Here is a 16,364-nt window from a genome sequence, read left to right on the forward strand (position 1 = left end):
ACTTCTCAGTCACCTGACAACCCACTTTTAGAGTGGAAGCAAGTCATCCTTGACTCCGAGAGACTGCCTATGATGAAGATGATTTTATTAACTGAGCCATCAGAGGAGCTAGCATGCATTCTGCAGGCTGAATTTTCAGATTGAGTTTCCAGCCTTTAGTCTCCATCACAGGCACTTTAGATTAATTTCCTACACAAACATTACTTTATTTATGTGTAATTTCACATCAGAATATAGTCATGTACTAGTTTTTTTATTGCTCTTGCATGGATTCCAATTTTATTAACTTAATCTGGTCTTTTTTCAGGTGCAATATGATATTAAAGATGGTAACTTGTATTCATTTTTATCTGTGAGTAATGTTGAGTTTTTATTAGTTTAAAATGAAAACTATTTTCCCCAGTAGACGCCCAGTTTTTGTCATCCTCACAGTTATTCTAACTTGATTGTAGGGATAACTTGGGTGCTCTTTAATTGGATCCATCACATATATGCCTTTTCCCTTAAGGATTGGAAATGTATTCAAGCCCATGGTCCTGATTTGAAAGTGAAGCGCTCACACAAGATACCCTTCACATTCATGCAGCCCACTTGTAGATGTTACCTCAGACACGATTAAAAATGCTTTTGAATAAATGGCTCAGTGGCACAGTGCAGTGCTAACTAATTGTCTCTGGCATAGAATGGTAGAAATCGCAGGCAAGTCTGTCTGGGGAGATTGAGAGTAAAGTTGAGGTGATTTCCCCCAAGGCCAGAAGGAAAAATTGAAATGGTGAGCACCATCCATTTACAGAGCGGAATTGTCAAGATTCTGTTGATTCTTTGGGTCAGTGGTGATGGGCATGGAGCACAGGGTGAGGATGTCGTCACACAGAGAATAAATGATTTGAAAAACAGGACAAAGCATATTTAACAAAAACAAGATCAGATCTGATTAGAACACTGAAAGTAGGGTATCCTAAGTTGTAAATTTGAATGAATGGAGTTAGATAAAGTATTTGTAGCGGTGTATTTTTTGGCATTGTTAATGAAGAGGGGTGGGCTATATGAATGATGTAGCATAATTCAATCAAGGAAGCTGTAATTAGCTAACTCATAACTCCACATTTAGTCATGAATTATTTTTAATCTGTCTGACTGATTACTGTGATAACAGCAAATTAAGTACATTTCGAATTTGTTTATTCCATGACTTCTTTTAACAGGCAGATTTCACTCTTGGGAGTTAAAAGGAATGTTCTAACTTCTGTATTGGGTTGAAAACAATCCAAAAGAATTTAATTGAGATGCAAAAACCTTTCCCGCATTAAAGACATGATCGGCTTTTTTTTCAGTCATCAATCTTGTTCTTGAATCAAGTATTCATTAATTCTACACTAACAGTGTGAATCCAAATTCAGCTTTTATTATTGGTTTTGAAGATTCAAATGTTTATGTGTTTGCACAGATTCAATTTATCATAATCTTATGAGGTAAAACATATCAGACAAGATAGCCAGATTCCCTTCACCTCAAGAGAGTTTGGGAATACACAATAAACTACACTTATTGGGGTCGATTTTCACCTTGAGGCGCCCAACCAGCGGAGCATGTTGGCAGGTTGCTCATACCTTCAGCCAAGAGCCGGCTGCAATTTTGAAGCCCTGGCCACTGTTGCCTTGAGCTGGTGAGCTGCAGGATGCCAAACAGATTTCCAGTGCAACCCGCCAGATTAAGGCAGGCCAATTTTGGGCAGCCCCTGCTGGCAGCAAGCTGAGTGCAGGGGAGTGGGGTGAATGCAATCACTGAGATGGGGGAATCCCATGATGGCAGCACCCCAGATTATTTTTATGGGGTCCAGAGAAGCACTCTCTGGCTCCATCATCCATGGAACTGATCGGTAAGGTTACCAGACCCTATTTACGAGGCTGTTAATGCTTCATTAATGCCAGACACAAAAAATTTAACTCGCTCCGACAGTGATCAGACGCTCTCCCCACAGACACTAAAATAAATAGGAAAATGGATATGTTCACTATGAAAACACCAGAGAAACTAGCTTTAACCATATCACTGGAGTTCAAGTAACTTCTACTGGGCAAACACACAAAAGTGTCAGACAACCACCTAGTGGGCAAAATGTATACATTTTTCATGGACAAAGATACTCGAGTAAGAGGCTCTGCTATAGCCTCATCTTTGATTATTCCTCCTGCAAGTACAAGTATTTGTTTGACGTATTGCCAGTTGAATTAGTCTGAGCTGCCATTCATTGCTCTTTCTTAGGCTGAGAGCTGAAACATGTTGTTTAGTGCCAACCTTAGCCTCATAGCATCCTCTGCCATTTTATTGAACTCTACAATTGAGAGATGCTTAAAGAAAGCGTTACAACTGTCTTCTCCTGCTCTGAAAAATAAATCTCCCAGAAACTAATCGCTAAGATGGGTTTATCTCTGGAGCACAGTGGGTGGTGGAAAGGGAGCTGATATTCCTCCTGTCAATAATTTACTTATCCTGACTTTTCCATTAAAATTATCAGAAGGAGTAATTTCACTCCCGGTGATGCATATTCAACAACTAAAAAATCAAGAGGTGCAGTGGCAGTTATTTGAAAATGTGGGATGTGGGTGCATTTTTAGAAATGAGGGACAAGGTGATTGAAAAATCTTATACTTGAATATTATTTTCATTCAGATTTTAAGCAAACATATTTTCCCGTCTGGTGCAACTATGAGTATTTATTTAGTGCTACATTTCCCAGTTTGATAAATAAAAAAGTGTCGCAAATGAATACTATGACCATGTCAGAATTTGATTGGCTGAAATAAAGACCTTCAAAGGTCACTTTAGAAAATATATTTTCGCAACTGTTCAACCAAGAAAGGATTCTGCCTTTCAGCACTTTCAGGCAGAGAAATCCTTTGCTTTCCGCCCTTCTTTTGTGAAACCCATACCATGGGGTTTATTATGAACAGTTTGAAAATATACGCCACCTAAACCACAAGCTATCTAAATTGACTAAAATTTGGGTTACTTATGAACTAATCTGAAATTACCCAAACTGGCACACGTCATTTTAAATCTCATTCCTATTCACATTGTTAGTTGATCTTCCAGTTTCCTTGTAAACGGGACTCTTTGGGGTCATGTTGGCTTCAAGATGACAGAGATCAAAACTGAACCAACACTCCATGGCAGACCTGATAATCCGATACCTGAGCCAGATAGGTCCAAGTGTTCTAGGGTGTTGTAATGATTGACCAGTTAGTCTCATTCATTAATGGGACATGAAAGGGTATAACCTGTCATTGGAGGCTGGGCTTCTTCCTACTTGTTTCAGCTATCCCTCAACAAGTTTTCTGGAGCTGGATAAGAACAATCCCAGTCTAATGGGTAGGGTGATCTTAGCTGGACAAGCAGCAGGAAGTTTACTGATGCTCGCTGCTGGTAACCAGCCCAGTTTTAGCTAGTTAAACACCAGCAAGTACCTCTCTGTACATGTGGGCCCCTAATTCTTAGTTATTGCCAAACTACAACTAAGTTCTTTGGACGCACATACTGTCCTGTCACCTTGGCTATGACTGTCACAAGGGGACAGTCATAGCCAATATCAGGCAAACAGAATTCTACTTGCATGGATTTCTAAGTAATATGGTGTGGAGACCTTTAAGCATGATGAGTTTTTAATTGTACAAACAGCTGGATGATCAACTGTGAAGGTATATATCACAGTATTAGAATCATATGGTGTTCAAACGTCACTGTATATAAATTCCGGGGCAAAGAGTGGATAACTCAAACATTCATTGATATACTTCAGCTAAAGATAAATGTCAGTTTGGTTAACGTAAATTTGGAGTCTATCAACCCGAAGCTGCTGCTATCCGTAAATTTTAATCCAATTTTGAATGCTGCTCCAGCAAAGATAAAATCGTACCTATCAAAATTACTAGTTGTGTGCACCAGTAATATTAAAATGGAAATACAATTTTCAAATGTGATTTTAATTGCTGGACCTGAAAGTAAAAAGACTATCATGAAAATGATTGAAAAATACTATTAGAGTCTGAAAAGTATTCAATAGTCATTGATATTAATGATATGATTTTATAGCACGTTGCTGGCTCAGTTGGTAAATTCACTGGCCATTATGGAAATGGGCTGTACTGACCTGGAATATCCTTGGTTCAAGCCCCGGTCTGAGTTGAGTAAATTGATCCTCGATGGGACAGTGATTGGGATGGTAAAACTGAGCTCAGGAGCCCAGCTAAGGATGACAAGTTCAGCCAGGGTTTCTACTCCTGATGGATATTCAATGAGTCCTCCTAGAAACGATGCGTGTGTGGGTATCAGGCTTGGTTGTGATGCCCTCCATTGAAAAATGTCTGCTGGTACTCACCATCTGGGCTGATGCAGCCAGTGCCCATATCAAGCATATGCCAACAAGAGTTGGCACACAACAAGAGTTGATACTTTTTGGGAGATGAGAGGAGAAAGTTGGGGCGGGGGCGGGGGTGGGGCGGGGGGGCGTGGGGGGAGTACTTCATGCATTCATATCAAATGTCTTTGTCCGCTATTGTAATGGGTTAATCTCTCGGTTAAAATAGCAATCAGAAGAATACCATAAGCATTTCTGTAAGAATATAATGGTGTAATTTTATGCCTGCTATTTTCGAAGGTGCTGTTTCAGAAACCAGGTCTGGTATTGCAAGCAGCAGTCTATTTAACCAGGCCGCCAAAGTGTTCTGACTAAACATTGAAGGACTTTACCCCACGACTTGTCAAAATTAACATCAAGCCATTTGTCACCCCTGTGTAAATGCAGCTTTTCACAGATTTGCAAAGAAACCAGAAATATCTCATTTTCCAACTTGTAGATATTTGCATTATGTTTACCAGAGATCTCTGCCCGAGAAAAAAGATATCCGTAAATGCATCCATATTATCTATTCACCCTGCTTTCATTTTATGTACATTAATATTCTATACTTTCGTATTCCTATTCCTGTCTGAATGTGTAGCTTGATTAAGAGCCTACATTTCTGGATACCGACCTCCGGGACCATAATGTTTGGTCTCTTTGCTCATTTTGACATTTGGATTTTGTATCATCTTGAAATGGGGGAAATTATTCAGTGCAGGAAATGTAAAACTGAAAAACAACTGTGTTTTGTCAGATTCAGGCTTACATTTACACATTAAATTTTGAAATTTCAGGTCCTGTCACCTGCTGTGCGATGGGGCCATGAACACCTGTCACATTGTTAGCTTAAATGCCAAGCTTGATAATGGTATGACCTTAACAGCTCAGCACCGACTGCTACATTATCATAGGCTCACAGAACAGTATGTGTGAGTGTGGAACCATACTGTTTCCTCTTTCATGCTTGTTTGATTACTAATTAACAAGGGTGTGCTTTGGATTTGGCGGGGTCAGTGGAGTAGTTCATCTAACAAAGATTTCAGCTCACAATCAATACATTTTAACAGATTAAAAATAAATGTAAACTCAGGGACAGATGGCCAGGAACGTAACCAATCATCTTAAAAGGGTATTTATTAACCAAATCATCACCATAGGCGGTTCCTCGAACGAGGATGACTAGCTTCCACGAGTTCACAGATATTTCAATGAAGGACCCGATATTCCAGTATTGAACTCCAGATGAAGGGGCGGAAAATGCCTGTGCTTGCATTTTTTTAACGTGCGGCGACCGTTGCACACCAGCCACCACACAGGTTTGACAGAGCTAGGCCTTTATCCAGTGGCAAGGGTTAACCAGGAAGACTGGAGACCAGCTCCAGTTAAACCCCCTAGTTAAATCACATAATCAGAGTCGTTGGTTTTCAGTTTTCAAGGCAAAACAGGGAATCATAGAATTAGATCTCGAAAACACTGGTCAGAATCCCGGCTAATAAAAATAAATGCTGATGCATTTAATAACTGTAGCATTGTGCATGGACTGCATCCCAGAGTACTTAAGGAGGTGGCCTTGGAAATAGCGGATGCATTGACAGTCATTTTCCAACATTCCATTGACTCTGGATCAGTTCCTATGGAGTGGAGGGTAGCCAATGTAACCCCACTTTTTAAAAAAGGAGGGAGAGAGAAAACAGGGAATTATAGACCGGTCAGCCTGACCTCAGTAGTGGGTAAAATGATGGAATCAATTATTAAGGATGTCATAGCAGCGCATTTGGAAAATGGTGACATGATAGGTCCAAGTCAGCATGGATTTGTGAAAGGGAAATCATGCTTGACAAATCTTCTGGAATTTTTTGAGGATGTTTCCAGTAAAGTGGACAAAGGAGAACCAGTTGATGTGGTATATTTGGACTTTCAGAAGGCTTTCGACAAGGTCCCACACAAGAGATTAATGTGCAAAGTTAAAGCACATGGGATTGGGGGTAGTGTGCTGACGTGGATTGAGAACTGGTTGTCAGACAGGAAGCAAAGAGTAGGAGTAAACGGGTACTTTTCAGAATGGCAGGCAGTGACTAGTGGGGTGCCGCAAGGTTCTGTGCTGGGGCCCCAGCTGTTTACATTGTACATTAATGATTTAGACGAGGGGATTAAATGCAGTATCTCCAAATTTGCGGATGACACTAAGTTGGGTGGCAGTGTGAGCTGCGAGGAGGATGCTATGAGGCTGCAGAGTGACTTGGATAGGTTAGGTGAGTGGGCAAATGCATGGCAGATGAAGTATAATGTGGATAAATGTGAGGTTATCCACTTTGGTGGTAAAAACAGAGAGACAGACTATTATCTGAATGGTGACAGATTAGGAAAAGGGAAGATGCAACGAGACCTGGGTGTCATGGTACATCAGTCATTGAAGGTTAGCATGCAGGTACAGCAGGCGGTTAAGAAAGCAAATGGCATGTTGGCCTTCATAGCGAGGGGATTTGAATACAGGGGCAGGGAGGTGTTGCTACAGTTGTACAGGGCCTTGGTGAGGCCACACCTGGAGTATTGTGTACAGTTTTGGTCTCCTAACTTGAGGAAGGACATTCTTGCTATTGAGGGAGTGCAGCGAAGATTCACCAGACTGATTCCCGGGATGGCGGGACTGACCTATCAAGAAAGACTGGATCAACTGGGCTTGTATTCACTGGAGTTCAGAAGAATGAGAGGGGACCTCATAGAAACGTTTAGGATTCTGACGGGTTTAGACAGGTTAGATGCAGGAAGAATGTTCCCAATGTTGGGGAAGTCCAGAACCAGGGGTCACAGTCTGAGGATAAGGAGTAAGCCATTTAGGACCGAGATGAGGAGAAACTTCTTCACCCAGAGAGTGGTGAACCTGTGGAATTCTCTACCACAGAAAGTAGTTGAGGCCAATTCACTAAATATATTCAAAAGGGAGTTAGATGAAGTCCTTACTACTCGGGGGATCAAGGGGTATGGCGAGAAAGCAGGAAGGGGGTACTGAAGTTTCATGGTCAGCCATGAACTCATTGAATGGCGGTGCAGGCTAGAAGGGCTGAATGGCCTGCTCCTGCACCTATTTTCTATGTTTCTATGTTTCTATAATACAACTGAAGTGTCATTAGCCAGTAACCCCAGTGTAGAATAAACTGATCATCTTGCAGAGATTGAGTCAGAAATGTAATTCTTGAATAAGGATGTCATCAGCATCAAGTGCCTAGAAATGACTCATGATAGACCAGTGGTGGTCATCACCAGGAAAGGAACAAAATAAAACTGCTCATATGTACTATACAATGCACTCACCGTTTCCCGGAGGAGTCATTTTTAATTTGAACTTTACACTCTCGGCAGGGATCCTCACCCGTCGAGAGCACACATCAGAAATTCCAATTTTGTGACCGTTTAAAATAATGGAATTTTGGATAGGTGCACTCAGTGGGGTGGCTCCCTGCTGGGAGAAAGAAGTCAAAAAAATTACCCTTCAATTGAAACTGATATTAGGGTAAGATGGGAGCGCTTTGTACAGTTTATAATACTATCGGATCCCTGAGATTGCCTGACATAATCTTCCCCCTCCCCTGCATCCTCACTCAAAATCAAATTTTGTTGCACTGTTTCTTGCTCTCACTCATTCTACCCGAGGAGCTCAAATTGTTGAACTCCTTACCCCCATCAGGATTTCTTTTCTCCCACAATTTTCAGGCTCCTTAAACCCAAGCTTAAAGCCGCCTATTCATTCCATCCTTGCTGGTGCCTGACTGTCAGCCTTAGCATTTCACTGTGGTTTCTCATGAAACAAAATCACTGATGAATTATTTTTATACATAGGTTAAATGTTTTTACTGTGAATCATCTTAATTACAGTGATTGTAGTTCGTCATTACACTCTTTAATTAAACACAGTCACTTAGCAACTATACTCCCTCTTCTTCCTGGATACTCGTCAGTCCTGTTGTCTGAATATTGACTTCAACTTTAGTCCTTAACTGTTTCACATTCCCTTTCACATTTCATTGCGTTCTCCTCAGTTGCCAACCATTTGCTTTTTGGAGCAGACAAGTCAGATTTCCACTCTCGTTTGCAGGGGGCTAGAAAATCCACTGATTTGGGCTGGCTGCTTTCAATCTTTTTTACCCAATAGTGATAAATAATAGAGAAGAGGATGAAAAATGTTTGTCGGGAGGCACGCTCATTATGAAATAAAGGTAGTAGATATAAATGTGAAACTCGGTTAGGTTGCCAGTTGACAAAAAAACATATTTTTTTCCCCCACCATTTCTTTCTGTGGAAGACCCTCCACAGGTCTGCTCAAGGGATCTATTCACCACATCCTGGTATCCATAGCAACTGGAATGCTTTTTACAGATTGCCCACTGTGTTTCACAGTGAAAGGAAGAGAAGAAATAACACTTTGAATTAAAGGAGAGAAAATTGTTTGCTGTGCAATATCGCCTTTCAACTTACAAAAATCCTGAAATGTTCTTATGAATATCCAGCCTCGCAATCGACACCTTTTTGGCACCTTTTGGTGGCCATGGAGCCTATAGTGCATGAAGCTGACTCAAAGGGAGAGATATTGGTGTGCGTTGGGCTTAAAATAGGTGCAAAGCGTTGCTTTTTTCCCTGCAATCCCCATCCTAGATACAACAGGTTCCCCTGCCACAACATGCCGTGCTTTTGACAAGGTCCCACACAAACGATTAGTGTGCAAAATTAAGGCATGTGTGATTTGGGGTAATGTATTGACCTGTATAGAGAAATGGTTGGCAGACCGGAAGCAAAGAGTGAGAATAAACGGGTCCTTTTCAGAATGGCAGGCAGTGACTAGTGGGGTGCTGCAAGGTTCAGTGCTGGGACCCCAGCTATTTACAATATATATTAGTGATTTAGACGAAGGAATTGAATGTAATATCTCCAAGTTTGCAGATGACACTAAGCTGGGTGGCAGTGTGAGGAGTGAGGAGGATGCTAAGAGGCTGCAGGGTGACTTGGACAGGTTAGGTGAGTGGGCAAATGCATGGAAGATGCAGAATAATGTGGATAAGTGTGAGGTTATCCACTTTGGTGGCAAAAACAGGAAGGCAGATTATTATCTGAATGGTGACAGATTAGTAAAAGGGAAGGTGCAATGAGACCTGGGTGTCATGGTACATCAGTCATTAAAAGTAGGCATGCAGGTACAGCAGGCAGTAAAGAAAGCAAATGGCATGTTGGCCTTCATAGCGAGAGGATTTGAGTGTAGGAGCAGGGAGGTCTTGCGGCAGCTGTACAGGACCTTGGTGAGACCACAACTTGAGTATTGAGTGCCATTTTGGTCTCCTAATCTGAGGAAGGATATTCTTGCTATTGAGGGAGTGCAGCGAAGGTTCACCAGACTAATTCACAGGATGACAGGACTAACATATGAAGAAAGATTGGATCGACTAGGCATATATTCACTGGAATTTAGAAGAATGAGAGGGGATCTCATAGAAGCATATAAAATTCTGACGGGATTGGACAGGTTAGATGCAGGAAGAATGTTCCCGATGTTGGGGAAGTCCAGAACCAGGGGTCACAGTCTAAGGATAAGAGATAAGCCATATAGGACCGAGATGAGGAGAAACTTTTTCACCCAGAGAATTGTGAATCTATGGAATTCTCTACCACAGAAAGTTGTTGAGTCCAATTCTTGGATATATTCAAAAGGGAGTTAGATGTGGCCCTTACGGCTAAAGAGATCAGGGGGTATGGAGAGAAGGCAGGAGTGGGGTACTGAAGTTGCATGATCAGCCATGATCATATTGAATGGTGGTGCAGGCTCGAAGGGCCAAATGGTCTGCTCCTGCACCTATTTTCTATATTTCTGTGTTTCTTCCCACCTCAAAGAAAAATATATAGAGAGAAGCAGAAGACAGAAGAAAACCAAGAGGGAAACAAAAAGAGCTATGGAGAGAGAAATGATAGAGAGACAGAATCGGAAGCGGAGGAACCGAATCAGAAGAGGAAACTGCAACATGAAGGCAACATAGACAAACAAGAATGGGGACCTTGGAGTGCATATCCACAGATCCCTGAAAGTAGCAGGCCAGGTTGATAAGATGGTTAAGAAGGCATATGGAATACTTACCTTTATTAGCCGAGGCATAGAATACAAGAACAAGGAGGTTATGCTTGAACTGTATACAACACTAGTTAGGCCACAGCTAGTGTGCCGTTCTGGTCACCACATTACAGGAAAGTTGTGATCGCACTGGAGAGGGTACAGAGGAGATTTACGAGGATGTTGCCTGGACTGGAGAATTTTAGCTATGAGGAAAGATTGGATAGGCTGTGGTTGTTTTCTTTCGAACAGAGGAGGCTGAGGGAAGAACATTGAAGTGTATATAATTATTAGGAGCCTCGATAGAGTGGATAGGAAGAACCTATTTCCTTTGGCAGAGAGGTCAACAAGCAGGGGGCATTGATTCAAAGTAATTGGTAGAAGGTTTCGAGGGGATTTGAGGGAAAATTTCTTCACCCAGAAGGTGGGGGGGTCTGGAACTCATTGCCTGAAAAGGCAGAAACCCTCACCACATTTAACAAGTACTTGGATGTGCACTTGAAATGCCATAACCTACAGGGCTACGGACCAAGAGCTGGAAAGTGGGATTAGGCTGGGTAGCTCTTTGTCAGCCGGCGCGGACACAATGGGCCAAAATGGTCTCCTTCCATGCTGTAAATTTCTATGATTCTGTGAATGAAAGAGATGCCATACTCTCTGACTTACCATGTACAATGTCATGGGAGCTCAACTAGTTAATGAAAAATCACCCTGCAAAGCTCAAGGCTGCAATAAGGAACGGTAGCATTCCCTACAGACACCCAGCTGACTCTAGACTGGCAATAAACAACATCAACTTGCATTTATATATGTAACATAGTAGAACGCTCCAAGGCACTTCACATTCGTGTTATCACATAAAGTTTGATACAGAGACACAAATAGATATTAGAACAGCTGAACAAAAGCTTGGTCAAAGAGGTAGGTTTTAAAGAGCAACTTAAAGGAGGAGAGAGAAGTAGATAGGTAGAGAGGTTTAGGGAGGAAGCTTGGGTCCTAGACAGTTGAAGGCAATGATGGAATAAAGGAAATCGGGGTGTGCAAAAAGCCAGAATTGGAGAGTTGTAGGGCTGGAAAGGTTAGAGATAGGGAAGGGTCAGGCCATGGAGGGTTTTGAACACAAGGATGAGAATTTTAAAATTGAGGTGTTGCCAGAAGGATCAGAAACCAATCTGTGATGTGTGAGCCGGACTTGCCGCTAGTTAGGACACAGGCAGCGCGGTTTTGGATGAGATCAAGTTTACAAAAGGTGGGAGGACGGCCAGGAGAGCATTGGAATAGTCAAGTCTGAAGGTAACAACAGCATGGATGAGGGTTTCAGCAGCAGATGGGCTGAGACAAGAGAGGAGAAGGCGATGTTACAAAGCTGGAAGTAAACAGTCTTGGTGATACAGCTCAGGATCAAATAAGATGATACGGTTGCAAACCAGCCTGCAATCTTGGATCAATTCCACACCAAGCTTTGCATTTACTCACCTAGCCATTGGAACATGTAAAATTATGTTCAAAATACCTACTGTAGTTATGATGGAGCCAAAATGCAGTGGCACCAGTAAAGCCATGTACCCCGGTTGCCCATAGCTGATGCCAGACTTCCCAATACTGTGAAAGCAGCAGTGTTATCCTGCATCTTTGACATCTTTGCAATACAAAAGATTGCACTGAACTAGTGGAAAATATGTATATCTGGGATAAATGACTTGTCCATGAAGGCCTAATTTTACATAGGTTTACATAGAATATACAGCATAGAAACAGGCAATTCGGTCCCACCAGTCCATTGAGCATTTATGCTCCATTCGAGCATCCTTCCTCATCTAAATCTATCAGCATAACTCTCTATTCCATTCTCCCTCATATGCTTATCTAACCTTCCCTTAACTGCATCTATACTATTTGCCCCAACCATTCCCTGTGGTAGCAGGTTCCACATTCTCACCACTCTCTGGATAAAGAAGTTTCATCTGAGTTCCCTATTAGATTTCTTGGTGACTATAGTACCTTATATTGATGGCCTCTAGATTTGCTCTTTCCCCAAGTGGAAACACTATCTCTGTATGCACTCTATCAAAACCTTTCATAATTTCAAAGACCTCTATTAGGTCACCCCTCAGCCTCCGACTTTCAAGTGAAAAAGAGACCCAACATGTTCATCCTTTCCTGATAGGTATAACCTAATTTCATCAATTTGAATTGCTAATTAGTAATATACCAATCTAAGCTAACATTAGGCACTACTGAGGAAGTGTGACATTGTCTGAGGGGGCATTCTTCAGTTAAGAGCCTTGATTGAGCACGACCAATGAAATGTGTGCCAAGAGTGGTTGTTTGATTGGCTGGCTGACAAAACTTAGCCCACAGTGCACTGAGGTGACTGTACACAATATTATGTGGCCTGTTCATCTGAATTAAGCTTCTGGCATAGCTTTGACCCTGTGCCAATAGCACCATAATAAAGAATCTCAAAATCCAGCCAGCAACTCAAACCTAAAGGGGTGTTTGCAGTTAAAGGTACGTGTCGATATATGGAGGCTTCGATTTTGCCAAAATTTCATAAGAAATTTTTAATATCTGTCTACCTTTACTAAAGCTGGGCTGGGGGGAAAGTACCAAGTTAGTGAAAGGAATGTAAAGGCATGCACGGAAGCTGTGAAAAAATGCTAAAGTGGTACATGCCCCTGTTTGATGGCTGACTATGTGGGTGCACTGCTACCTGAGGTGGGTGCAATCAGGACTGTCCTGTTTGGCACTTCAGATCACCCGTCCTAGAGGACAGCACAGCACTATGCATGTCAGTAGGTGGTGGCCAAGTTTAATGGTTTTACAATACATGGGTGCCATCTACTGGCATTCAAAAAATATTCTGCGCCACGTTGAACTGTTATATCCTTTGCACAGGGCTCATGCGCCTGGATTGACGTATTTGCAGAGCAAACTGACTGATTGGGTGCAACACTCTGATTGTGTAACAGTTGTCCCTGTGATCCAAGTTGTCTACAGGTCAGACTCCAAGAGATGTCAGAGTTATGTTTCAGTCTCTTTGTGAAGCAAACGTACTGAATACACGCCCAGGAGGAACTGTCTGCATTCTAACTATTGATCCTGGGCAAAGAACAGATGTGAACATGACACCTTGGGGAAGAAATTCAGCTGCTTAGCGCTTCCCATTAGTGCCTGGGGGGGCAGGGGGGGAGCGTGCTAATGGAGTGCTAAAGGGTTAGCGACCGGGTGCGGCAAATGCGGCGACACCCACAAACATCAGTGCCGGTTTAGCAACTCTTACCGCCTGGGCCTCTAGTGCCTCGTAGATCGTGACGTCATAAAGTGCATGGCGTCCCACTACTGCCCTGGATGTGAAATGACCTCTGTATCCTGGGCGTGAGCAACGACAGGAAGAGGAGGTGTCGTCAACTCGGCTGGCTGTCTGGGGAGCGCTAATTAAAGGGAATGGTTTTCAGGGAGGCCAATCTTTATTATTTGTACCAGTCTGGTGCCTGCTGAAAGTTTTTGATGTTTCATTGCTACAAGATGTCCAAGTCCGGGGCTGTAATGGCAGTCGCACAGGTCACCTTACAATGCAGAACTGCCGACAAGTAGGTTGTGCACCATCATTGGCCCTTCCCTTTAAGTGAGGGAAGCAGTCTCTGATGCCGTCAGCAACGCGAGCCAAATTGTTCAGCGCTCTGCCGCTATTGCCCCGCTCTCAGATTTTAGCACCCTAAGAGAAGTGGTTAGCGCTTAATTTAGCACTTCACTTCCCTCTTGGAGACCTAAAACTGAATTTCCCAGCAGGAGTGAATCATTAGTGCCTGGTGCTACTTTTTCTACTTTTCAAAAGTTAACTCCCCAACTGGGGTGCTACGGAATTTTTAACCCTTTATCTGTCACTGCCCTGCATTTGTTGTCCACTCAAAGATGTTTTTCTGATCTAAATTATTGTGCAATATTGGATCCCAGAAAGGAAATCCTAACAAAATACCCAGCTTCTGACCTCTTGTAGCCACAGTATTTATGTGGCTGGTCTAGTTAAGTTTCTGGTGAATGGTGACCCTCAGGATGTTAATGATGGGGATTTAATGATGCTAATGCCATTAAAGGTCAAGGGGAGGTGGTTAGATTCTCTCTCATTGGAGATAGTCATTGCCTGGCACTTTTATGGCGTGAATGTTACTTGCCGCTTATCAACCCAAGCCTGGATGTTGTCCAGGTCTTGCTGCATGCAGAAGGAATGAGGAATTGCGAATGGAACTGAATACTATATAATCATTTCCACTTCTGACCTTATGATGGAGAGAAGGTCATTGATGAAGCAGTTGAAGATGGTTGGGCCTTGGACACTGTCCTGAGGAACTCCTGTAGCAATGTCCTGGGGCTGAGATGAATAGCCTTTAACAACCACAACCATCTTCCTTTGTGCTAGGTATGACTCCAGTCAGTGGAGATTTTTCCATCTGATCCCCATTGATTTCAGTTTTACTTGGGCTCCTTGGAGCCACACTCGGTCAAAAGCTGCCTTGATGTCACTCTCACCTCACCTCTGGAATTCAGCTCCTTTCTCCATGTATGGACCAAGGCTGTACTGAGGTCTGAAACCGAATGGTCCTGGCAGAACCCAAATTGAGCATCGGTGAGCAGGTTATTGGTGAGTCAACATCATAGGCGGTCCCTCGAACGAGGATGACATGCTTCCATGAGTTCACAGGTGTTTCGATGAAGGGCCTGATGTTCCAGTCCTGAACTCCAATTGAGGGGGTGGAAGATGCCTGTTCGTGGATTTTTTTAACTTGTGGTGGCCGTTGCACACCAGCCACCACACGGGCTTGACAGAGCTAAGTCTTGGTCCAGTGGCAAGGATTAACCAGGACGACTGGAGACGTGCTCTGCTGCATGGACCCAGTGCGTACACAATTGCCCGTGCTGCCCCTGGGCCCTCGCCTCGAGTAAGTGTCTCGCAATTGCACTGTTGATGACATCTTCCATCACTTTGCTGATGATTGAGAGTAGACTGATCAGGCGGTAATTGGCCAGATTAGATTTGTCCTATATTTTGTGGACAGGACATAACTGGGCAATTTTCCAATTTGGCGGGAAGCTGCATGTAGCCAATTTGGCAGGAAGTTTGGGTAGAGGCATGGCTAGTTCTGGAGCACAAGTCTTCAGCACGACAGCCGGAATGTTGTCAGGGGCTTTGCTGTATCCAATGTAAAGTGTAAAGAGTTCCTCTGGAATTCTGGGCAATATTTAACCCTGATCATTCATATAATTGGTGATGGTATAATATTTTTGTGTGTCCAATTGCTGCTTTGTTTGTGTATAAAGTAATTAATTGAAGTGCTTTGAGATATTGTAAATTACATAATAAGGTGCCATATAAATGGAACCATTTTTCTTTCTCGTAGATGAGTATTGTTTTCATTGATTAAAATATGGAGGTGAGTCTTGACTAAAATTATTGTATTTATTTCAACTAAAATAAAGCTAAATTTCTTATGGCCTGAAAATCCTCTGCTTCACCACCTCTCTCTCCTACATTAAAATCTACATTTAAATCTATCTCTTTGACCAAGCCTCTACTAAAGCCTCCATCTTTCAATCAGGGTTCATTTTGTATTATTATGCATCAATGAAGCACCTTAGCCGATTTTATGTTAAAAGCAATGTAAAAATTCAAGTTGTGACCTAAAATCTGAGATAAAGGTAAAACTTCAACTGAAATTTCCAAAAACTAAAACTAAAATATGGTTAAAAAAATTAAAAACAAAAGACTAGAAGAATTAGAACTAAATTCCTCCCAACGACTATAAATTAAATTAAATAAAACTAATAGTCAAAGGTCAGGAGACAAGACTAAAACTAAAATTCATGTGTTAG

The 16,364-nt window shown here is 42.3% G+C and overlaps 1 protein-coding gene across 3 annotated transcripts in view; it reads left to right on the forward strand.

Annotated features, from left to right (window-relative positions):
• Positions 1–16,364, forward strand: part of tenm1 (teneurin transmembrane protein 1) — a 1,011,052-nt gene that overhangs the window by 364,942 nt on the left and 629,746 nt on the right. Inside the window, exon 4 of one of the 3 annotated variants that reach the window (XM_070882702.1) lies at positions 11,219–11,234. The exons of the other annotated variants lie outside the window; for them this stretch is intronic. Within the exon in view, the coding sequence (XP_070738803.1) occupies positions 11,219–11,234 (16 nt within the window). The remainder of the gene's footprint in view (positions 1–11,218; positions 11,235–16,364) is intronic. 3 annotated transcript variants of the gene reach the window in all.

The sequence above is a fragment of the Pristiophorus japonicus genome, chromosome 6 (assembly GCF_044704955.1).
Source record: "Pristiophorus japonicus isolate sPriJap1 chromosome 6, sPriJap1.hap1, whole genome shotgun sequence".
NCBI lineage: Eukaryota > Metazoa > Chordata > Chondrichthyes > Pristiophoridae > Pristiophorus > Pristiophorus japonicus.